Source organism: Calidris pugnax, unplaced genomic scaffold, assembly GCF_001431845.1.
Source record: "Calidris pugnax isolate Ruff unplaced genomic scaffold, ASM143184v1 scaffold36, whole genome shotgun sequence".
In the NCBI taxonomy this organism is placed as follows: domain Eukaryota; kingdom Metazoa; phylum Chordata; class Aves; order Charadriiformes; family Scolopacidae; genus Calidris; species Calidris pugnax.
Genome location: NW_015090825.1, coordinates 3,541,472 through 3,567,842, shown reverse-complemented (window position 1 = coordinate 3,567,842; position 26,371 = coordinate 3,541,472). Strand labels below are relative to the sequence as shown.

Genomic DNA, 26,371 nt, shown 5'->3' with positions numbered 1-26,371 from the left:
TACATCTACAGAAAAGAACAAGTGCCGTGCACCCACTTTGCACAATTTAAATTTTAGTTTTGTATAAATACAAAATAGGAAGCTTTTGGTGGATGCAGTATGGAGACTGAACACTTTTTCCTTGTATGGAGTATTCGTCTACTCCATGGACCAGTAACATAACCCGATGACACTGCTGAAGCCACCAGTCAAAGCTGCAGAGCCTTAGCCAGTGTCTCCCTGCAGTCCAAAATCCATTTATCTATCTCCAAGTCAGCCAGGGTTACTTGTTGGAGAACGAGCCCCGTGGAGTAACGAGACTGAGAGGCCCAATTCTCTTCTCATTTATGTTGGATATAAATAAAGACAAAATCCAGGCTTGTTCAACTGGAATAAATGAAAGGAGAATTGGGACTGTGCTACCAGAGAGTTTAATCATAACAGCAAGAACAAAACTACATGCAGGGAGCTTAATTATGCATTTGATGCATAAGAAGAATACCCATTTAATTTAATTACCATTGCTTTTATGCAGCAACACTATAATTGAGTCCAAAGACAAAACTGTCTGAAACATCTACAAATTACATATTAATATGATGGTGCAGTACGTGTGGAAAGGACTGTTTTATGAAATCAGGATTTCCTATAACTCCTGAAGGTATGATAGTGTTCTGGTTTGTTTTCAGGATCCAAAGATCAAAAGAACCTGAAACGGACTGAAAATGCATCATTTATTGTTTTTTTACCAAATTTCTCCTATATTTAAAAAAAAAAATAAATAAGAAAATGCTTGCAATCATAAATTCAAATCAGTATTAGATGTTTTGCTCTGGCAACTACAATTGCATAAAGTACAGCATGAATCATAAAAGCCTGGATTTCCCTTTCAATAATGATAATAAAACCATTTTTTCCTCTGCTTGGGACAGATAAGCATTTTATTTCTGAATGTCCCTAATAACATGTACGGACAAATGACAAGTTTTATGAAGGACATATGCAGTGGATTATCTGTAACATTTATTATTTTTTTTTACCATACGAATTGATAGCTTGTCAAATAGTCACCCACCTGGTTTATGATTTGAATCATGCAACTGTGTAAATTATGATGTGATAAGAGTCAAAGATAAGTAACATATCTAATCATTGTTCTGCTTTCACAGCAGCTCAGGGTTATCTTCAGAGTAAAGATCAATGTGCTAAAAGAAAAAAAAAATGAAGAACTAAAATAAAGCAAAATAAGAAAGTAAATGTAACTGACAAATTAAAAATATTTGAAACAAATTACAATAAGCTGTCATGTTATTGCCACCATTCTTTGTCACAGAAATGAACAGAGAAGGAACAAAGCACTGTTAATGAAGCTGCGTTCTGAAGTAACAAAATATTGTAAAAGCCAGAGACAGCGAACAAAAGAAATTCAAAATAAGGATATTTTTAATAAAAAGCACACAGTGAACACATGACAAAATATTACATTAAACTGCTGTAGCTCCCTTCCTTCTCTATTACAAAATGGAGGCTTATTTTTGAAGGATCTGCAGATGTTCTACTGACCCTTGCCTGGGGGTTTGCAGGTTCCACTACAGGACACCAGACACTAACACCACGTACAGAGCAGCGGGCATCACCCTGTTTATCTGGATGGAGACAATATGGCCACCAGAGACAGCAGTTGACCCTTCTGCCTGTGGAAGGTCTCACCAGAAGGTCTATTCTCTCTTGTCTCAAATTACCACCTCACCTTTCTTTCACAACTGCCTTTCTGGCTTTCACTGGATGAGAAGCAGGGGTTTGGGCTGTGCACAGTAGGTAGCAGTGCTGCTGCTCCACGCATCTCCAGATCATGGAGGTGAGGAACAAACCGAGGGGTTTGTGTCACATACAAGTCAATGGAGGAGAAGGCAGCTCTGTTGTTTGTAAAACCTTGCACTGCCACAGAACACTTTATCCAATACCCTCAGAACATCTTACCAGACTCATTACTTTGTGATCTTGTGGGTTGCTAATCAATTAGGCAACGGGCCGTAAAATCCCACTGCAAATGAGATGGTCTATTGTTTTCACACAAGATACAAGTCGCATTACATGCTGAATTTTCAGTTTGAAGTAGTAAGGGGAGGGGAGGATTGGAGCTGAAAGCAAGATAACTAAGAGCAGAAAAACCCACCATTCAGTGGAGACCTCTACCAGAAACTATAAGGAATATATTAGGTCTTTCAGCGAAATTATGAACTCTCGTCTTCACCAGAATTTTAACTCAAGCCAGCAAACTTGAGATATTTATTTCAAGAAGACATAATTTACCATAATGTAAGTGAACTGGGGCAAAGAGAGATGCCATCACAGTTATGACAGACAACTGCCCATGGGAATCTGGTTTCCAGGTCCTACTGTGGTATCAGGAGCGTACAGCCCCTACACCACGTACTTCAGAGCCTTTCCATACCAGGTGAGCAAAGTCACAGATAAAAGCAAGGAGGTGTGAGCAATGGCTTCTTGCCAAGTTTGACATTCTGAAATGTTTGTGCCAACATACAAACAGGACAAGTTACTCTGACGATAGTCTGAGCTGAGTAATGGAAAATTGGCATAAGACTCTGCCAAGAAAGACATAAAAGTAGTACAGAATGCCAGTGATCACGCTTTCATGGAAAAGAAAGACGTTTCTTTCATGGGAAAGAAACTTCCTCAAAAAAACCACCTGACTGAGTGTTGGTAAGACTGCAGTTTGACTGGTTAAAGGTGAAATAAAAAATACAATAGACTTCCGTAAGGCATGTGATTTTAGTGTTTTTTAATAGAAACACATAAAGTCAACAAAATGCATCATAAATTAATAAAAAACTGGCTAACTAAAAATTAGTAGTCAAGAAGGACTGACAATATTTGGTATTTTTATCAGAGATTTGAAAATAATTATAAAAATTACAGCTGAGAAAGGTTGTTAGAGACGTAGTATGGAAAGGGGTCCTACACAGAAACCTAAAACCAAAGTATTCAGATAGTGGTCTCTGAGTAAGAGACAGGAACCTGCAAATTAGTTCATCTGAAAAGACTTTGTGATAAATGGCACATGCTTCACGTATGATGCTGTAGCAAATAGTGCTGGTACGGCCACGGATGGACAAACAAAGGGGACAGGGAAAGAAAGTTCCAGTTAAAACTGGATTAAATCAGTGGATAAAGTGATTTTATGTCTGAGTAAGGCATTTGTGAAGCTGCCATAGGAATTCTCCATCTTATGCCCTCATTTTTAAAAAGAAATGTTAAGTGCTATAAAGCAGCCTGCAGAAAATAATTAGAGGGAGACTTACTAAGGTTACTCTTTTAGGCTTATCAGAAGGAAGACTGAGAAAGGACTTACTGACTTTATCAAAGGAAAGATCTATCAGCAGTTTAAGAGACACTTCAGGTTTCTAGAGAAAGATCTCACCAGAATAAATACCTAGAAGCTAAACACATTTTAGATAGCTGAGGTAAATAATGAAAAGAAAAAACTCATAAGGAAAACTACAGCTCCTTGTGATTTGATACCTTCAAATTAGAATTATCTGCTACTCTAGAAAATCTGATATACTTTAACACAAGGGCTTAGGCCAGAATAATCTGTATGAAATTGTGTGGTCTTTGACATGCCAAAGGTCAGAAGGAGCACTGCAGTCTTCTCAGCATCAAGAGCTCATCCCTTGAAGCCAAAGATTCTCTAACAAAGTGGTTTGCATGGTGCTGATCTTGGACCTCTCCATCCTTTTTAGTCACTTCTACCTAACTTCAAGACAAAGAAACCCCCAAATTGCACCAACAGTCAGTTACCTCCTGTCATTTACATGGCAATATTTTGCCAACACCTTAACACATCCTGGAGGTTACCAAGTTGTCAGTTCCTTCTTGCAACTTCCATGATAAGAGTTTTACTGTGGGTTTTAAACATACCCCTGCCAACGGGAAGTGCTTCTGCATTACAGCACTGATCAATGAGTTGATGGCAGTGTTCCACCATGGTTTCCAACTGTGCTTTGTCATAAGAAACTCCTAAGAACCTCACCAGTTGCTCGACCATTGTTGCTAGGTCCTGCAAGAGAGTATTTAAAAAAACAGTTTATTTTACAATATTTTAAACGAACCTTTTAAAATGAGTTTAAATATTTCAAAATAAGTTATATCCTGATGAACGTGAAAAATACAAATGCAGAGGTTGTAGAAACACCACTGTCTGAGAATTTTGCCACGTTCATTTTTGAAGATAAACACGTTCCAAGTAATCAGGGTAAGACAGGTTGGCAGAGAACACGGTCATGTAAGCTCACCTGTTCAAACATTAGAACGGGGAACTGCAAAGTATTTCTGATGCTTCCCACTTCAGACACCACCACACCCTTAACTGATCACTTTGGAATTCTTCCAAAATAAACTGGTATTCCAGTTACTTTGATTTTTTTATCTTGGTAAAATAAATGACTACAAATGTTAGAAAAGCCCTTCCTTCATTGTTAGCTTCTGGGACTGTATTCATGTAGATGGAACAGGATCGAGTGAGGTGGCCTCTGAGTAATAAGCAGACATTAATTTATATATCCAGAACTCCAGGGTTCCTCAGTATTAGTAAGATTTCTGGAGCTGCAAGGACAAAATAGCGATGTTTATCAGGAAGCAGAAAGATAATATGATGCACCAGCTTTCAGCAGCATCCATCAGTGAGCACGGCTAAGAATATATCATCATTCAAAACCATGGGTTTGAAATAATTTCTACTGACATTTTTTACTTATTCGGATTGCATTCCATCATCTTTTAGCATCCCACTCCACCAGAAGGCTCACTACAGCTGAAATTACAATTTATTCTACTGAGTTCGACCCTGATTTTGCCTTTATGTACTTATAGAGATAGAGGCTGGGTTTCTCCTATGTTTGCATTAGTTTTCCAGTCAAATAAACATTTTGAAGTATTTTCATTAATTCTTAAAACATATTATTGCAATAGGAAATGGAAACCAATGAGCTATGTAGTATTTCCACTAAATTTCTGATGAAAAAGGAAGTGGATTTATTAGCCAGCATACTGTAGGGACCCAATAATTACATCCACCTTATGCTACACTAACATCCCTAATTGTTTTCAACATTGTTTCACAGAAGACAGTAAGAACAACCAAATAATCAGAACTAATGCCAAATATAGAGGGCAAAACACTGATGATATATTTTTTTTTTCCTCATTGATACAGCACACACAGTAAGACATTTCTTTTAGATGCATGCCCAGGGCTGAGTGTAGCAATCACTGAACAGTACACACCTCTGCCTTCTCTGTGACTAGTTTAGTGCCTATGGATGCAGGCAGATTCTTGAGTAAATTAACAGGTTTATGAAACTGCTGATGCCCATAGAAGCTATTGAATGCCAGTGCTTTAAAAATAGTATCAGACTTTAGGGAGCCCATATATGGAAGCAAATTTTGTACTTTATGTATTTTAAACACTACAACGCTAAATATAATTAAAATACCTTTTTACTACATCTAACCTACCTTATGCATATCTTCATACTTGAGAAAAAGTACATTGGCATCCATGTGATGTTCCCAAAACTCTTGCACGTGTTCAAACCACGAACCATATCCTACTACAAAGACATGATTGGCATGAGGAAAATGAACACTTTCGTTAAGCCCTTTTCAAAAAGCAAAAAAAAAAAAAAGAAAGAAAAGAGAAAAAAAACTGGAGTGGTTCATAGTCCCAGGAGAACAGCATCTGGTTTTGACGCATTGCCATGCACAGCAAGGAACTTAATTTACAAACAAGTTTTTCTATCAGTTTGGAATATTCAAAAGAACTAACTTAACATAGAGATAAAAGTGTTCAACTGAAAATGCTACCATATTTCATGATGGACCTCTCAGAGCTCTGTATTAATCACACCTGACTATTGAACAGAAATTGAGCCAAAATAAAAGCTACACAGATAGCTTTGCAGAAGGCAAATTTCCAGTGGCTCCAGCCTGTGTGAATTCCTGCGATTAAGCTATCACTCTGCAGCTTCCTCCACTTTGAAGCTAGAGACAACATTTGTGGAAATTTTCATAGAGCATCCCCTATTACAAAGAAATGCTAACAACCATTGCCCTTTCTTAATTAAAGAAGTATTGAGAAAACAGACTCATAAAAATGTTTCGTGGTCATTCCCAGAAAATTAGGATATATTGAGAGAATATTCTATTTATCATTGCATCTTTTGCCCCCTGCCAAAATCTAAGAGATATTCTCTTGTATTGCTTTTTTTTTCTGAACACTTCCAAACAACTTCTGCAGTTATGCCAGAACACAGTTTCAGTGACACTGTTATCAGTCATCTCAACTACACAATAAATCCAGACTACAACCAGACCCCCATGAGGTGTCGAGTGCTCCCCAAAACTTAGAGTGATGTGACGAGGTACTTCCCATACATCACAAGTTGTGAGCAGGCCCAGCATTCAGGGTTGCCAAGTCCCATACATCACAAGTTGTGAGCAGGCCCAATGATGAAAAGCTTATGCCTCCTACCTCCTGCATTCCACCAGCAGCTTGGCTTCAGTTCCCCTATCTGCTGTGTGGGGTTGAGGACTTGAAGAAAAGCTGAGGTGCTACCCTGGGGGATGCTGCGCTCCCAGCACTGCTCAGGCAGTGGCTACTAGAAGCCTTAACCCTCCCCCCAAAACTTTCCTCCTTTGTTTTTCACTTCTCTGATAAAGTCTATATTTGCTCTGATTTCAGTCAATTCATGTGTCCAGCAGAGGTTCAGACACTGGTATTTATTATCTTGAGAATGCCTTTTGCTGCAAATATTACCAGAAGGACAACCTGAAGAGAAATGCATCCTGAGTACTTCTTCATTACTAGTGATAAATTCCCCCAAAGTACTTCAGATAATCAAGGCAGGAGTTAAGCAAATTTTTTTTTGTCATGAAAAGCAGTTTTCAAACTGCTTCAAAAAAGCAATTTTTCATGTACCCAGTATTTTTTTTGTCACTTTTTTCTTTACAGCAAAGTAGCTATAGAAAAACATGGAACTTTTCAGTTTTGTTTTATGAAGGCACCTTTTCCCTTTGAAAAGGAGTTGTTTAATTTTGGTAACTGGAACATTTTCAATGGACAAAGAAATCCGTTTCAGAGGAAAAAATTATTTAATCTGCTGACTCATTTTCAATTTTGATAAAGGTACTGGAAAAACTCCATTTTTGTTCTTCCCACTCCATACACCCCTAAATAAATTCACGCATGAAGCTAACGCATCAGTCAAGCAAAAAGTGTTCCTTGCTGCTCTTAATGGTACAGGGCAAGAATCCATTAAGCTTATGTTAGCAGAGTTTACCTATGCTTTATGTAAGAAACTCCTTTAAGCTATAGAGGATAATGCCAAAGAAATAGAACATTCAAGACCGATCCCTATCCAACTATATGCTTTCAAACAATATGCACTGTATGTAGTTTCAAAGCTAAAATGCACTGAATTTGTTTCAAGATAGGTATAAGGAGGGGTAAAAAGAGTGGGATTGTGTCACCTGGGCTCAGTGCTTCTCCCTCTAAAAGTACTTTGCTGCCTTATGAAAGTTTTTTTGCTGCTGCGTTGCTTCCATGAGATGCAAACATTCAGCTAAATGCTAAATTTACTGTATTACAAAACAGTCCATTTGCACAGTTATGGACACAGAACATGTTGTGATGTTTTACTGACTCTGGGAGGCTGTGATAAAACAGCTAGCTGGATGAAGATATAAATAACTCTTGGGATATTTATATGAAAAAGAATACAGGACCTTCCTCCTATCTTAGAAGATCTTCTAATGTGTCTTTCATATGTCTCCAGTCTAGAAGTTCCTGGTCATGGGCTACAGACAAACATCAGGGAATGCAAAAGAAAAAGCTAAAGGTTTTTCTTTTGGAATGGAAGGAGAGCATTTACTCACCCTGCACAAATTTGCAGGGGAAAGCAGCAAAGGTTTCTAAGGCCTGTTAAATAACCTCCACTTGGTAGGCTTTTACTTTTTTCTTGCCTTTAGTATTACACAGCTCCTTCAGCATCGATTCCTCCAAATTCCAGGTTGAAGGAAAGTTTGCTGCACTGGATCTAGAGGAGATCCTGCTTTCAGAGCACAAGAGACGTGGTGAATTCTTAGTGTCACATTAAGGTATCAAAGAGAATTTGTAGCGAAATAGAAGGCAATAATATTTTTTTTCCTCTTCCTAGGTAGGAAGTGTGACAATCCATTGGCAAAAAGCCTATTGCCAGCCAGTTCCATGAGAACACAGGGTTTGTCCTCCCTGTGAGTTTACACTGCTAGTGCCATGGAGCTACTTAAGGTAGGGCAGCCTGAGTGGGAGGAGAGTGGGTGTGTGTGTCATGGGACAGCCCTCGCTCAAAGGAGTTACTGGGTGAGCAGCTGAGGAGTTGTTGTAAAGCAGGTTATTGTGGATTCTCATCACAGAGGTGTATTTTTCAGACCGTAGCAGCCCGCAACTGCCTTCCTACAGGGACTCACTTCAACTTACAGATGTACTCCAGATCAATCTCAGGCAAGCTAGAGATTTTTATGTGTTAACTGGTATCTTGAGTTTTTGGATGAAATAAAAATGTGAAAGGAATTACTAGAAAAAAAACTCAAGGGAGGGTTGAAGGAGGAGGGAGCCAGACTCTTTTCAGTGGTTCCCAGTGAGAGGACGAGGGGCAACGGGCACAAGTTGGAACATAAGAGGTTCCACTCAAATATGAGGAGAAACTTCTTCACGGTGAGGGTGCCAGAGCCCTGGAACAGGCTGCCCAGGGAGGGTGTGGAGTCCCCTTCCTTGGAGATTTTCAAGACCCACCTGGATGCAGTCCTGAGTAACATGCTCTAGCTCTAGGCAATCCTGCTTCAGCAGGGGAGTTGGACTAGATGATCTCTATGGTCCCTTCCAACTCTAAAATTCAGTGAAATTCAGTGAAAACCCTTAAGGAACAGAGAGACTCCTCCAAAGTAGCTAACAGGGAGATACAACTGAAATGAAATGATGCTGGGATTATTTAACCACTTTTCACAAGGTACCTTACAAAAGGAAGTTTAAAAGAGTAGACCAGAGTTTTGCCTGAGCTAGGTGGAACACTGCTGAGCCCATGAGGTCAAATATCCTAAGGCAATTATTTACAATGCATGGCCATAGTTTGCATGGACAAATCTAAGTCCACGCAGCACTCTGTAGCAACCTCCTTGCTGTATATGCAAAACAAATGCACCTTTATCCACTTCATTTCTGTACTTGCAGAAGGAATGCAGAGATGAAAATAAATGTGTAACAGCGTGTGCAGAGAGAACAGCTCCTTACACTTGTCATTCATAAACCTTCTGCAGAACTCCTGAAACGTTCCTCTGTAGCTCATGGTCCTTAGGGAGCGGTGAAACTGGTAATAAGACACCACCAGGTCTTTGGGGTTGCGAGCCATGTATATTACCTATGATGTTGGGGAAAAAAAAACAAGCATCTTATTGAAAGTCTTCCCCCAGCCCAAGTTTCCCAAAGCACTTAAACAACTGCTGCTGATCTAGTTAAATAAACATGATTTCATTTAATTTTTACCTTTGAATTGCCATTATGGAGGTCTGAAGGCAAAAACCGATACGGTAGGTGGCTTTTTATGAGGCGAGGAGATGTCAGTTCCTACAAGAAATCAGACACAAACATTTCTTACTGTGCATTAGTTTTTGGCACATCTTGAGCTGTCCTGAAGTGTCATACTTGAAGTCCTTTACTGTACTGAGTCATATTCACAAATTCACTTCCTAAATTAAGAGGGGTCTGGACAGGGAGTTACATCTATTCTTTAGATATCAACAAGCTGGATAATGTGTTGGGGTTTTTTGTTCTTTCCCCCCACCTCCCTTCTGCTTTCAAAGTACTTCCATTTGTAGGACCATCTCAAGAATAGAATGTCATAGTTTGATACTAGGAACCTTCAACTAACTTTCTTCCCAGTAATGCTTCCACTAAAATTCCTTGGAAAAGCGTAGAAGCTCTGAAAAGCATACCCATAACTTCTTCACTTTGAAATTTTACTCTTGCAATTTATTTTATCCTCAGCATTATGCCAAAACAATTGAAAGGTTTATCTGAGTGTGTGTATTTTTCTACAACTCGACACAAAATCATCATATGACACAAGTCATGTTCCAGTAGTTAAAAACTGCATAAATCCCTACTGGATCAAGTTGCTAGCACACAGTGTAGATAATGTGTAATCCCAAACTAAGCCTTTTGCTATTGCCACTGCCTCTTTGCATCACGGTAGCACTGAGGTCTCATTGGACTAGGCATCACACAGGTGAAAAAGAAAAGCAACCTCTGCCCAAAAAATACGCTCAGCCTAAAGTAGACTGATGCTGCAGTCGTCGTGGACCAGAAGTAGCTTAAATACATCTGTGCCAGCCTTAGCTAACTCAATTCAACAAGCACTGTGGCTGTTCTAGGATGAAGCCCAGTATTTTGCCTAATCATTCCAAGAGAAGCCCGTACCAGAGGTAGTTACAGCAATGACAAGATCACAATTATATGCCCTGCCACTACGCTCTGAAAAATTCTTAATAGCGTGGAAGTAATTTCATGCAGAATAATCCAAACTCGTCAAAACTACACCTACAGAGTCTGGGTCTCTAAAAATCTATATGTGTAAATCCAGAGTAGTGGGTCTACAGATCCATAGATCTCTGTATTTGTAGTTCCTCTGTCACAAATTGCAGTCCTGAGTAACGTCAAAACTACACCTACAGAGTCTGGGTCTCTAAAAATTTATACGTGTAAATCCAGAGTAGTGGGTCTACAGATCCATAGATCTCTGTATTTGTAGTCCCCCTGTCACAAATTGCAGTCCTGAGTAATGTGCTCTGGGCAATCCTGCTTTAGCGGTGGAGTTGGACTAGGGGATCTCTAGAGGTCCCTTCCAGCTGACAATTCCATGATTCCGTGAAATTCAGGGAAGGGATCAAAGCAAATTTTCCTCAATTGGGCAGCTTCTGTTTACATAAGCAAGGAAGGCCTGGAACTTTTATTCAGGAAACCTTATTTAGGACACGGAGAATCATCTCCTAAAGCATTAAATAGAGTACAATAAAGCTTAATAAAAGCAATTTTAAAGTAACCTAATAATACTCGGAATCATCCCAACAAACTGAGCAAGTCCAGTGATGAAAAGGACAAGGACAGAGGATAAAACAAAGTGATAAACATGGAACCAAGGGAAAACATACCCAAGTGCTGAAAGGGTTTCTCTGCAAAAAATTGTACCTTGATGATGTCCAGACCAGGCTGAGGGTACTCTAGGACCGGAAGCTGTTCATCTATATTCATTAGTCCAATCTCATCTGGATCAGCTCCCTGACTCACTAGATACACCACTTCCTGTAGTAAGCCTGTGCCTGCATAAACCAAACAATGAAAGAGAACACATGGCATTACAGTTCTTATCTAAACAAAAGCGATACGGAGACCTGGACATAGAAATAATGATAACTTTTGTCCTTAACAGTCTGCTATGAACTGTCTGCAACTGCAGTATTAATGTAGTTCAAAAAAAAAGCTGCCTTAGTTTTATTTTAAACACGTGAAGATCTCCTTTCACATAAAAGACCTGGGATTTTTCTTCAGATATAATTTAAATACGTTTCTGTCTCCCGATCATTTTACCTGTTAATTGGAAAGCACTGAAAAAAAGTTTTTCCACTGTGGGTGCTAGCTAGGGAAATACTACTATTTCCATTTTAGAAATGAAAAAAAAAATGAGGCAGTCAGAGGTCATCCAAGTTCACAAAATGCATTAGCAGTCGTACTGGGAGACGGCCAGTGTCCTCTATTTCAAATTGTAGGCAATTCTACTGTTATGCAATGATTTCAGAGTCTATTTATACCTCCACGTTATGGACTGGATAAACCACTGGATGCATCAACACATAGCGAGTTAGTCATAAGCTTCAGAGGCCCCAATTACGTATCTCGCTCCAGTCCAAGGACATTTACAAAGCAACCATTAGATGATATAGCCTTAATGACCACACTTTGGAAAATTAATAGGTATTCCAAATAGAAGTTTGAACAGGAAAACTATTTCAAATTACTTTACCATCAGGCAGGTAGGAAACCCTCAAAACAGGCAAACAAAGGCTCAGAGATATTTGACAGAGGCTTACAAAGAGAAAGCCATGAGGTTCTGGTGAGATGGAGGAACAGAATGAGGAGAGATCAAAGTGAGCTGGCAGGGAAGGGGCCCCAACTTTCAATGACAAGTCTCACAGGCATGGGACATCCTGGCTACTGCAATAGATTGACCAATTATTTAAGAGCTGTGAAAGGTAAGGAACGTAAGACAGGGATTTATTCTCTCTCTCGTGCTGTCTAAAGAAATAAGTAATTGTTCCAGAACTCTTTAGAAAGCACAAGCCTGCTCAACATCCCATGTCCTTGGGAAGATGAGCTGCAAACTCTGAGACCATGCCTTTCACTCCTGTTTTAACTTGAAAATATCTTGTAAGTTGCAAGTAACTTGAAACAGTTACCACTTAATTCTTGTTAACTATATGGGATATGGTGGAGGGGAGGACTTTGTAGAGTAGGGTAGATGGTTGGACTCGATGATCCCAAGGGTCTCTTCCAACCTGAATGATTCTATGATTCTATGAACTAGCACGACTGTACAGAGTATCAGACACTTTGTACAAATTCTGTATGTTGTTCCAAAACTACGAAAACCAGATTTTTTTTACTCAGATTTTTCTTTTTTTAATCAGAGCTAGGAAGAGTTAAAAAAGCCTATGTACTTTAGAGGATGGGTAGAGTGAACACAGTCTGGATACAACATGAAAGAACACGTCTCCAAGAATCGCCTTGGAGGGCAAGTACTTTAAGATTCCTCTGTTTCCTGACTGATTGGTGGGTAAATTAAAATGGCTTGGAAAAAAAGCAACTTTTACATTATCATCACCCACAGAGACAGCTGTCACAGACAATACACATTTGTCGTTAAGGCTGTTCACTCTGAATTTTTAAGTCCAAGCATATATTTTATACAATAAAATTAACATACATATGGTACTTCAGTATCAGTCCTTGTGACTCTGAACGAGCACAACCCTTGTTTCTCATTAAATATTTATTCTGACAGGAGACACCCTGCTTCCCCATAATTTATTTCTGTATTTCCAATTCCGCCTGCAAAGAAAAATGCTATTATAGCAACCTCGTTCCATGAAAGGAATAACTGCACGGGGATAAACAACACCACCAGGACTTTCTAATTTTTCATTACTCAGCTGCTCTCTAGGCAAAAAGAAGCCATCTCCGTTGTGTCTCTGCATACAGAAGAGCTGCAGAGTTGAGGCAGATCTATGCTGAAACTTCAGGAAAGCAGCATGTTCCCTACCAGGTCTCCACAAAGTCCACCAGATAAGTAGGAGGCGAGGGGCAGGAAGCACAGCCCCCATGGCTTTATTACAGAATCACAGAATCACAGAATCTTAGTGGTTGGAAGGGACCTCTGAGATCATTGAGTCCAACCACACACACAAAAAAAAAAAAAAAAAACAAAAAAACCCAACCGCCCACCAAAAACACCGCACCCACCAACTAAACCCCACACTCAACACCTCGCCATAAACCAATAACCTTGGGCACTAGAGCATGCCCTGAAGAGCCATGTCTATACGTTTCTTAAATACCTCCAGGGATGGTGACTCCACCACCTCCCTGGGCAGGCTGTTCCAGTGCCTGACCACTCTCTCAGTAAAGTAGTTCTTTCTAATATCTAATCTAAATCTCCCTTGCTGCAGCTTCAGACCATTTCCTCTGGTCTTGTCATTCGTCCTTTGGGAGAAGAGGCCAACACCTGCCTCTCTACAACCTCCTTTCAGGCAGTTGTAGAGGGCAATGAGGTCTCCCCTCAGCCTCCTCTTCTCCAAACTAAACATGCCATTAGTTCTGCTCAGACCCGTGGCCATGCACTAGACTCAGCTTGATTGCTACCAGACCCGTGGAGCACTGCAGAGATAGGAAATGACATATTCATGTAGGAGGCGTGGGGAAGAAGGGTTCCCATTCAGAAGGAAGTGGGCCTTTGGAAGCTCAGAAGTTTTCATCTAAATGTGCTTCCATCAAAAACAGTAATTCACTGAAAGAGTAATGCTGAGCACAAGGCAGGTACTCAAGGCAGAAAATTAAAAAATCTCCATCAAATACAGGTTCTTCAAAACAGGGCTGCTTTAAATCTGTGAACCTCAGTGCTAATTAGAATGGACATAAACAAGTTACCGTAGTGACGTTTGTAGTGCTGCACATATTCCAGCACCCTATTCCAATTCACACAGCAAGCAGTACTTCTGCAATATCTCTTCTCCAAAGGGGAGGGTTGCAAGCTGACAGTTTAGACGCCTGGCTTCTGGCCATCCAGCAGGTTAGAATTTCTACTCCCTGGACCTGCAATAGAACCACTGATCCTGCATTCTCCCACCCAGGAGCTCTGTGCTAGTTTGCACTTGGGCCACCCACTACATTAGCACTCAAGTTACTCTGCTTAGGATTTTCAGGGTCTTAATGCAAATAAAAACTAGAGATTTAACTTTTGAGGGACCTGCGATTTTTAAACTTGTCACCCTTAATCAATTATCATTTATCCCACACACACGTTCCCAAAAGCCCCACATAAAAAATTATCATTGACCTGCTCTGTTTTAAAAAACCCAACTAAAACACCACATGCTTATTTCACAGAATCACGGAATCGTAGTGGTTGGAAGGGACCTCAGAGATCATCGAGTCCAACCAACAAAAAAAAAAACAAAACCAAAAAACAAACCACAAACCACCACCCACCACCTAAACACACAACAACAACCACCAAACCAAAAACCATCACCCACCCACACAGCACCCCACCACAAACCAGTAATCTTGGGCACTAGAGCATACCCTGAAGAACCATGTCTACACGTTTCTTAAATACCTCCAGGGATGGTGACTCCACCACCTCCCTGGGCAGCCCATTCCAATGCTGGATAACCCTTTCAGTAAAGAAATGTTTCCTAATATCCAACCTGAACTTCCCCTGGCGCAACTTGAACCCATTACCCCTTGTCCTATCATCTGTAACTTGGAAGAAGAGACCGACCCCCGTCTCTCCACAGCCTCCTTTCAGGTAGTTGTAGAGAGCGATAAGGTCTCCCCTCAGTCTCCTCTTCCCCAGACTGAACAACCCCAGTTCCCTCAGCCTCTCCTCGTAAGACTTGTGCTTTAAAAGAAAAAAAAAAACTAGCTAAAAGCCTTTATATATTTAGATATATATAACCTCACGACAACTCTATTGGGATTAAAACCAACTCAAGTTAAATTGCAGGTAGCTGAGCTCAATGTTCTTTTGGTTTAGAAATAATGGCTTAACCTAGCAATAGATAAATGGCAGCCAAAACTCCAGTTTTCCAAATTTCCAAGATTTCCTAGTCCCTGGGAACACCAGCTGGCTGGGAAGCCAAACCAACAGGGGTACTGTACCTATGGATTGGATGAGAGGCCCAAGCCTAGCCTGGAGCTAACAGAATTTATTAAATTTGCCACTGTGGGAGGTGAATGTGAGTCTTCTACTGTAGCCCGATTTCCCCATCTGCATATAAAACATACAGAAATTGGCCATTTGAAGCAACTGATTTAAACAGAACCACCATGTCATGGGTGGAAGTGAGAGTAAATTGCCGAAACTGAGATTTTCAAAGGAGACTATGGGAATAACCTCTGATAATCCCAGTCTATCACAGAATTTGGCCAGATCTAAAAGCCACTCAAACTTTCTTAGTAAAAGGGACAATGATGATACTTGTTGCAGAGAAGAAAAAGATGATATAAAACATACAGAAATTGGCCATTTGAACCAACTGATTTAAACAGATGTCTGTGGGGATGTGCAATATAAAACATACAGAAATTGGCCATTTGAAGCAACTGATTTAAACAGAACCACCATGTCATGGGTGGAAGTGAGAGTAAATTGCCGAAACTGAGATTTTCAAAGGAGACTATGGGAATAACCTCTGATAATCCCAGTCTATCACAGAATTTGGCCAGATCTAAAAGCCACTCAAACTTTCTTAGTAAAAGGGACAATGATGATACTTGTTGCAGAGAAGAAAAAGATGAAGGAAGCTAAAGAAAAGAAAAAAAAAAAAGCACAGAACTGGCCTTTATACTCCCTAGATTTATGGCCTGGCTACCAATAACAATTTATTGTTTCTTGAGCATAACTCATTTTTTAAGTGAAATTAAAACATTGAGTCACGAAGTGGAAAAGGTAGCATGTGTACATATGAAGCAAAGGTTTTTCTTGGAGACAATCACTGGATCTTGAATGTCTCTAGTATTTTACATCATTTTCTCCTTGTGTTGCTGCATACATGTACGTGTAAGTGCATGCCTTGGTTGGGATGGTACAAAAAGAGTAAACACTCACTGACAAACAGGATTAATCGTCAGCCTTTGGGCATGAGACACCAGATGCAACATTCATAAGTATCCAGCAATCTACCCTTTCTTTTTCCAAGTGCAGCAGATCCATGTTTTATCCTGGAGGAAGACTGCTGGGCCCTGTTACCTCCAAGGTCATATTGCCAAAACAGATGTGGAATTCATTTATGCTTCTCCAGTTCCAACTAAAATGGAGCCAGTCAGCATCTGAGGAACTTCAGTGCACTGTACCTGAGAAATGTTCTCCCCTGACAAGTTCTTCTGTTATGTCAATACAACGCCTCAGGAGAAAACAGAGTGTTCCAGTTTATCACACAATATCTGGAAAGAGATGGGATGGGAAAGAGCTGTGATAAGCTACTGCCAGAACTTGCAGGTTTTTAGGAGAGCCTTTTAAATTATCTGTGAACCTGCATTTCTACTCCGCGTAACAGCATGTACAAATGCAGCCCAGTCACAGCAGTCTGGAAGTGTGCTGGTTGAGCTGCACTGTCTTTTTCTGTGCTGCCTAATGATGCACAGACATCAGGACTCATTAACAATCCTACCACACCTGCAGCAGCCCGTATGATGACTGGGAACTCTTCATTTGTACCCCTTTTTCATAGCTGATGCCTCAATTGCAACGATAGCAAAGTCAGCTCATGGCCATACTGCCCCTGCTTATCAGTAACTGCTGCAGCAGCAGGCAGACAGCATAGCAAGAGAGCCAAAACTCTGAAACACCAGAGCTACTCCTTTCTGCTTCTATGCATTAGATGTCTTTTGACGTCAAATTTAGTCTCTGTAGGAGGTAAAAATACACTTTAGTGTAGCTGTTCTCTGGCTCCTCTCACTACTTTCTGGCCACTGGCACCCTCCCACACTGAACCTCACAGATTTGTTCAAAGCGGCATGGCAGATATAAAAACAAACTTTCCTGTGAATTTTTGCTTCCCTACATGTCTTCTAATATAGTTTATTTCAGTTTTCTGGAAAATGAGGATAAATGAGTTAAAAATGAGGGCTGCTAACGTTGTCAGATTGGCCTAGCAAGTGCTGTAAAGTGATTCCCCACATAGTTGTTCTAATTGCCTGCAAGCTCATTGCCCCTTCACCAACTTCAGTGTATATCTGCAGGTAAATATGACACATTCATCTTCACCCTACAATAGTGGAGAGAAAATTAGATTTTTCCATTAGAAGAAAACAATTTCCACATGATAAAAATATCTCAAGGTCCGTATGTTCAAGTTCTCCTACATCTTGGAATTCCAACTGCCTAAAGAATAGGGATTTTCATTATCAATTAGGGTTTTAATAATAAAAATAATGTATACACTTTGATACCATGTTTTTCCAAGTCTTCTGTTCCTAGATGAGACTCAGGATTCTGAATAAAGGCTGAAACTGTGATGTTCTATTGCCAATATTTTTGACTGACCAATTAAATATCTATTAGAGGGCCCGATTTTCAGAAAGGACTGAATACTCATCCTCTAAGATAATGTCCCTTTAACATGGCCTAAATGCCCCTAAGGTCAACAGTGACCTATTGATGGACTGTGTGGAACATGAGGAAAATGAATCCAGGTCTTCTGAAATTTATGGCAACAGCTTAAATAAGACTGGATTTAAAACAAGTCATAACTGCATGATTTCCAGTAACATTCAGTAAGCAGTCTTGGATTTTTACACTTATTAATCAGTTTATTTTTCCACTTGAAACTACTGGCTTTTGAAACAAAACCAGCAGGCTAAATTCTGCTTGTCTTTCACTAGATTTACATCAGAGAATGGAGACATGAGTCCATTAGGTCCAAGATGCGTTTTGAATGTGTTTCACCCGAGGCTGTAAACAGCAAACTGTGAAAATCATATTCTATTTAGGACAAAAACGTACTTTCTGTTTGATAGAAAAGCTGTCACTGAACTGTTTACATACATGTATTATCCACAGAATTATTGCTATTATGTATACAGTATCCTAAAGCACTGCTTTAATGAACCGCTAACAAAACAGTGCTATTTTCACCTAATGCATTAGTACTATTTTTTTTTAAATGGCCGTTGTGTTGCTGCATACATGTACGTGTAAGTGCATGCCTTGGTTGGGATGGTACAAAAAGAGTAAACACTCACTGACAAACAGGATTAATCGTCAGCCTTTGGGCATGAGACACCAGATGCAACATTCATAAGTATCCAGCAATCTACCCTTTCTTTTTCCAAGTGCAGCAGATCCATGTTTTATCCTGGAGGAAGACTGCTGGGCCCTGTTACCTCCAAGGTCATATTGCCAAAACAGATGTGGAATTCATTTATGCTTCTCCAGTTCCAACTAAAATGGAGCCAGTCAGCATCTGAGGAACTTCAGTGCACTGTACCTGAGAAATGTTCTCCCCTGACAAGTTCTTCTGTTATGTCAATACAACGCCTCAGGAGAAAACAGAGTGTTCCAGTTTATCACACAATATCTGGAAAGAGATGGGATGGGAAAGAGCTGTGATAAGCTACTGCCAGAACTTGCAGGTTTTTAGGAGAGCCTTTTAAATTATCTGTGAACCTGCATTTCTACTCCGCGTAACAGCATGTACAAATGCAGCCCAGTCACAGCAGTCTGGAAGTGTGCTGGTTGAGCTGCACTGTCTTTTTCTGTGCTGCCTAATGATGCACAGACATCAGGACTCATTAACAATCCTACCACACCTGCAGCAGCCCGTATGATGACTGGGAACTCTTCATTTGTACCCCTTTTTCATAGCTGATGCCTCAATTGCAACGATAGCAAAGTCAGCTCATGGCCATACTGCCCCTGCTTATCAGTAACTGCTGCAGCAGCAGGCAGACAGCATAGCAAGAGAGCCAAAACTCTGAAACACCAGAGCTACTCCTTTCTGCTTCTATGCATTAGATGTCTTTTGACGTCAAATTTAGTCTCTGTAGGAGGTAAAAATACACTTTAGTGTAGCTGTTCTCTGGCTCCTCTCACTACTTTCTGGCCACTGGCACCCTCCCACACTGAACCTCACAGATTTGTTCAAAGCGGCATGGCAGATATAAAAACAAACTTTCCTGTGAATTTTTGCTTCCCTACATGTCTTCTAATATAGTTTATTTCAGTTTTCTGGAAAATGAGGATAAATGAGTTAAAAATGAGGGCTGCTAACGTTGTCAGATTGGCCTAGCAAGTGCTGTAAAGTGATTCCCCACATAGTTGTTCTAATTGCCTGCAAGCTCATTGCCCCTTCACCAACTTCAGTGTATATCTGCAGGTAAATATGACACATTCATCTTCACCCTACAATAGTGGAGAGAAAATTAGATTTTTCCATTAGAAGAAAACAATTTCCACATGATAAAAATATCTCAAGGTCCGTATGTTCAAGTTCTCCTACATCTTGGAATTCCAACTGCCTAAAGAATAGGGATTTTCATTATCAATTAGGGTTTTAATAATAAAAATAATGTATACACTTTGATACCATGTTTTTCCAAGTCTTCTGTTCCTAGATGAGACTCAGGATTCTGAATAAAGGCTGAAACTGTGATGTTCTATTGCCAATATTTTTGACTGACCAATTAAATATCTATTAGAGGGCCCGATTTTCAGAAAGGACTGAATACTCATCCTCTAAGATAATGTCCCTTTAACATGGCCTAAATGCCCCTAAGGTCAACAGTGACCTATTGATGGACTGTGTGGAACATGAGGAAAATGAATCCAGGTCTTCTGAAATTTATGGCAACAGCTTAAATAAGACTGGATTTAAAACAAGTCATAACTGCATGATTTCCAGTAACATTCAGTAAGCAGTCTTGGATTTTTACACTTATTAATCAGTTTATTTTTCCACTTGAAGTTACTGGCTTTTGAAGCAAAACCAGCAGGCTAAATTCTGCTTGTCTTTCACTAGATTTACATCAGAGAATGGAGACATGAGTCCATTAGGTCCAAGATGCGTTTTGAATGTGTTTCACCCGAGGCTGTAAACAGCAAACTGTGAAAATCATATTCTATTTAGGACAAAAACGTACTTTCTGTTTGATAGAAAAGCTGTCACTGAACTGTTTACATACATGTATTATCCACAGAATTATTGCTATTATGTATACAGTATCCTAAAGCACTGCTTTAATGAACCGCTAACAAAACAGTGCTATTTTCACCTAATGCATTAGTACTATTTTTTAAAAAATGGCTGGAGTCCTAATTATCTCTAACATTAGTGCACTAACTATCACTACAGGACAGGATGAAAAGTGTGATTCTCATCAGTAACTGATATGTCTTGGTACCAGATATTCAAAGGGGAAAGCATTTTACTCTTCTCCTTAAGCTTTAGCTGGGCTGATAACATATATCCATGTCTATGGATGCTCATCATGTCTGCACCAGATGTCATCACCAGTGGAGCAGTTTGTGTGTAGTTATTCCAATTCACTTAAAATTAAATCAGGCAAATTAGCTTAAGGAGTTTCTATTTTTGGTATCAACTCACCTAGCAAATTTTGCCTGGGACAAGCTAGAATACATCCACATAAAATACTCTGTGGGTGGTTCTTTAAAACAAATGAAAAACAGTAGGCTAAGGACACTAACATCCTGCACTAGTGCAGATGCTTTTAAAAGAGAACATCTCCCCATACTCTGAGATTATTTCTCTTTCAGTTTCTACTCGCCAATCAAACACACTCCCATGGTCTAAGAGAGCACAACAGCTATCATAGAATCATAGAATCGTCTAGGTTGAAAGAGACCCTTGGGATCATCGAGTTCAACCATCTACCCTACTTTACAAAGTCATCCCCTACACCATGTCCCTTAGCACTGCATCTAAATGGCCTTAAACACAGTCAGGGATGGTGACTCCACCACCTCCCTGGGCAGCCTGTTCCAATTTCACTCTTTCAGTGAAAAATTCTTTCCTAATGTTCAGTCTAAACATAGTACCATACGTCAGGAACATGAAAAATAAACAGATAAACTTGTTTGCTCTCTTACCAACCATCTGATAGAATGACATCCCTTTTCACCTTTCCCACACTTACTCAAGGTTGACCAGGTGTAAAGTCAACCCAGTACATTCAGTTGTTACCTTCTTTCGCCAGGCTCCTCCCTGGGATGGACATCCTCCTGACCCAATTCAGAGACACCATGCCTTTCACAGCAATAGCGCCAGCACGCAGGGACATGCAGTCACACCGAAGCGTTGGCCAACAGGACAGCAATTTACAGGGAAGAGTACTTTTATTGACTAACATATGCTGCAGGGCAGATTCTGGCAAACTTTGGCCATGTAAACTAACAATGGTCCCTCCTCACAGCAATGGGCAAAAGGTGTATGAGAAAATCCTCAAATCTCACCTCCTCTCTGGAGCATACATAAAAAGGTGCATGCCCTTACCCCAATCTGACCTCAACTGTATCCTGCCCTCCTGCTTCCTCTGTCAGTCCTGTTCTCCTAACTTTTTAGAATCTCTATAAAAAACATGCCTAAACTGCATCATACATTACACCGCAGCAGGAGTTTACTTAATCTCCAACAGAAAGTCCCCCACAGTGTCTAATTCCATAATACTTCACCATACAGGTGACAACACTGTACCAAGAATAACAATGCAGAAAAGAACTTTGCTGTTATCACCAACCATTGTTGGGTTGTTTGGGTTTTCTTTAAATAAAATAAAAAATCACTGAAGTATTTCATTATGTTGAAGAGAAGTGCATACTTACCCTTAGCACCACTGATTTCTAGGACAACTATATCACTTTCTGTGTTCTGTTCTACAGGGTCAGTAATGTGGTCTGTGGCTAAATGCAGAGCCTTGTAGTGAGCTCTGCTGATGGACATGGGATCAGAAGGCAGGAGACAATCACAGAATCACAGAATCTTAGTGGTTGGAAGGGACCTCTGAGATCATCGAGCCCAACCACAAAAAAAAAAACCAAAAAAACCAAACCAAAACAAAAAAAAACAACAACAAAAAAACGCACAACCACCAAACAAATACAAAACACACCACACCAAACGCCCACCAAAAACACCGCACCCACCAACTAAACCCCACACTCAACACCTCACCATAAACCAATAACCTTGGGCACTAGAGCATGCCCTGAAGAGCCATGTCTATACGTTTCTTGAATACCTCCAGGGATGGTGACTCCACCACCTCCCTGGGCAGGCTGTTCCAGTGCCCTCTCAGGAAAGTAGTTCTTTCTAATATCTAATCTAAATCTCCCCTGCCACAACTTCAGACCATTTCCTCTGGTCTTGTCGTTCGTCCTTTGGGAGAAGAGGCCAACACCTGCCTCTCTACAACCTCCTTTCAGGTAGTTGTAGAGGGCAATGAGGTCTCCCCTCAGCCTCCTCTTCTCCAAACTAAACATGCCCAGTTCCCTCAGCCTCTCCTCATAGGACTTGTTCTCCAGGCCCCTCACCAGCTTGGTGGCTTGGTGGCAATAGGGCACCTGTATTAGAAATCTGTGTTGAGATAGTTCTCATACCCTTTGCTGTGAACATGTTCCTCTCCCCATATGGTAAACCCGTTTCAGAGGATGTCTGTCACTACTCAAAGTGCAATGCTATGCCTCCTTTTCAATCCCTCCCAGGAAAATCATCAGGCAAAACCTGCCTACACATTAATGTGTATTTTTCATATATTAGGTGGTTAAATTGCAAGGCAGCACACCAACAGTATAATGTGAAACAACTGCAGGTAAGAGTTACACATATATAGAAAAAAGCAGCACATTTTTGTTTCAGGATTTCAAGAAACACTGTTTACCCTCTACACATGAAACTAAGCAGCCTGTTCAGTCAGCTATTGGTTGTCTAAGGTCAGGGAGAAAAACATTTTGTCTCAAACATGATCCCCCCCAACTTATAGCTGCCCTAAACAAAACTAATCTTTGCAAGGTACCTGTGTCCCTCTGCTGAATTGCAGTTTTAGGTAAACTACAGCAATTTTTACTCTATTTCTGTTGTTGCTCTTCAGAATTAGAAATGGAAATAGATCTAATTGGGAGTATAAAAGGCGATCAACCAATCTATATCACCATGGTATTGCAGGAAAATCCTTGAAGAGAACACAATATTTCTGACAGAAAGCTCTGGTGATCCAACAGAAGCACTGACATTGATCACTATTAATGTGCACTTCAGCTATATATGCAGAGAGCAATCCAATTTTAGCAATGTCTGTAGCTGTTCTGTGTTACTTTGGCAACCCTGCTCAGCAGTACACAGGCTTTTAACTGGATGGTTAACAGTTTATGATTGCCTTGCATCAAGGGGACACTGAAAACAGCCAACATACCACCAAATCTGGACTGTTGCACGTTTAGTCAGTGTGTCTTCTGAACGTGATCCCTATCTTACCTGCTTCAGGCTTGTCTCATTTTGTTGGCTTAGATGAATTTATTACTCATGCAGCAAATGCAGCGAAGGGCTAATTCAGCGCCATTATCTATATCCCATATGGTGATCTAATGTCATTATACATCATCTAGAACGTGCAGCCTTATAAGGGATGATGGCCTTCACATCCTGCACTATAAAAAGCAGGTGGGTAAAAGCATGTGAAATCAGCTTGCGTTTTTTTAAATTATAGATTGATGTTGGCGTTTAGTGACAAAAATCCCTCCTCAGTTGCTTCTGCAGTGCCCTCACTTTTACTTTTTATCCTTTATTACCTCAGCCACTGCCTCAGACTTAATGAGCTAAACCTCCCCTATGTGCTTTCAGCCCCATGATATGCTTCTTTCCTGACATTCCTCAGAATCCCTTCACTCCCCTTCCTGTGGCTTTCCTAAGCCTACAGCTCAGTTTGGCTGAGATGTTATGATGATGGATTGTTTCCTCTGCCATGTTGTTTTGCCTGCACGCACCCACAGAAAAACACTTCTCTCCCTTCTGATCTGCAATATATTCCAGGATTAACACATGACACAAATGGTGTGTTTCTTTTGTAAGAGTCTGTAAAAGTCTCTGTTATACAGAACCATAATTATTTCAGCTCTTGTGCCCCACCTTCCTGCATTCTCCAAGGTGTTAGAGTAACCCTGAACAGGGTCAAAGTGATGAGATGTTGGATGCTTCACTTCATTAAGCCCATTCATTGCTCCCTCCCACTGAGAGGAAAAACACATTCCTACATACTAGCATTATTATGTGCTCAGCTTTAATATCTAGATGCTTAATTCAATTTGAAACATAATTTGCTAGTTTCTCTACAAAAACATAGATGGTAAGTGACACCCCTTGTCCAACAGAATTTCTTGTCATCATACATGAAAAATTCTGGTAGAGAAGAAATACATCCACATGCCTCCAGTGGAAAATGTAGACAACAAGATTATATGACTTATCCAAGGTCGCAGAATCTCGAGCCAAAAAGTGTTATCACACACTCAGTGTATCAAACCTTGCATCACTTCCAAAGCAGCACTGATGGGACAATACACAGGGTAGTTCCGTTCCCTGAGCACAGCGTGTACGAATCCCTACTGTACCCAACAAGAGAAAAGTCTTCATTTAATAAAAGACTGCATAATAAGAATGAAAAATGATGTACGCTTAATCTAATTCAGTCCAATGTTCAAGCATTTTGCTTCCTTTCATTAATATCTTCAGTATGAAGGATGAACATTAACACAAAATGAGAATGATTGGCTGTTGTGTTTGGCTCATTTACATAATTTTCTCATTTTTAGTCTTCGAGGTCATTATCATCTAATCCAGTCAGTAGTGATTTCACGTGTCCAGAATACACTTTTTACACAGGGTAAAACCTGTTTTCCTTTCCCAACCCTTGAGCCTGCTTTCAAAAAGCAAGTTCCTTGAGTTTTGCACTACTTCTCAGCAGGGGAGCAATTATGCTACATTTGCAAAAGATCAAGCGAAACCCATTAGGTAGCTGGAGAATTCTTCCTCTTCTGAACTATTTGTTCTGTCTCTAGTAACATCTCTTCACTGGTTTGATAAAGGGCTCCTGAGAGAAACACTGTTAGCTAGATAACAAAAACAAGCTTGCCTTAACAACAGGTTTTTCTTCTCCACCTTTATTTCCTGTTTGAGGCACACAAGGACCTATTCAGTTCTACTTCCCCTGAAATCGAGTCAAATGCATCAGTGGCAAATTTAACATTGTCTTCAATTACTCATTATTTGATGCTTTTATTTATCAATTCTTTGCCTAGCAGTATTTAAGACTGAGTCAATACTGGAAGGTATTTTGAGCTATACATAAAACAAAAGATAGTCCCATTTCAAAGGGACTTTCAAAACACAGGAACCCAGGGGCCCTAACCCCTACAAACACTTGTCCACAGGTGTTACTTTCTGCATCTGAGTGGTCCTCAATGGAGTGAGTTTAAGCAGCAGATTATTTACTCTTCTAATTGGTGGAAGGAACATGATTTCAGTCACCAAGAGCATGAAATCAGATACAAATATGGATCCCATACATCAGTCCCTAAAAGGACAGCTCATAAAACCTATCTCCATTCAGTTTGCTGTTTCCTTTCTGTTTGTGTAAGAAGTCTATACTTTCTGGCCAGATGGTGTAAGAACTGATAAACATTGTATTGCATTAAAACAGACCAATACCTGAGCTTCGTAAATTACCTGAGATAAACAAACCAAGTCACTGTGGTATTATTGTAAAAGAGAAAAAGTTAAATACCATACTTACTTTGAAAGACATTAACTAGTTTGTTCATCCACATTCATCAAATGAACAGAGGTTTCCTATTTTTCCACATCACAGGGAAGAGCTTGGTACGTGTGCATAGTATTGCCTCAGAAAACAGAGGTCAAAGGAAAAGAATCCCAAATGTATTTTGCGTAAAACTCTCTTGATTTTTAAGACAACCTCATGATTCCCTGAGGCATG

At 40.1% G+C, this 26,371-nt stretch overlaps 1 protein-coding gene across 2 annotated transcripts in view; it reads right to left on the bottom strand.

Annotated features, from left to right (window-relative positions):
- The window catches only part of SULT4A1 (sulfotransferase family 4A member 1), a 34,963-nt gene that overhangs the window by 2,290 nt on the left and 6,302 nt on the right, over positions 1-26,371 (bottom strand). The window contains exons 2-7 of one of the 2 annotated variants that reach the window (XR_001411757.1): positions 11,282-11,412; positions 9,581-9,661; positions 9,329-9,455; positions 5,518-5,612; positions 3,922-4,060; positions 1,055-1,184 (exon numbers count right to left, since the gene is read on the bottom strand). Coding sequence is in view for 1 of the 2 variants with exons in the window: in XM_014940158.1 (XP_014795644.1) it covers positions 3,922-4,060; positions 5,518-5,612; positions 9,329-9,455; positions 9,581-9,661; positions 11,282-11,412 (573 nt within the window). In the remaining variant the exon portion in view is untranslated. The remainder of the gene's footprint in view (positions 1-1,054; positions 1,185-3,921; positions 4,061-5,517; positions 5,613-9,328; positions 9,456-9,580; positions 9,662-11,281; positions 11,413-26,371) is intronic. The other variant, XM_014940158.1, reaches the window with a different exon arrangement.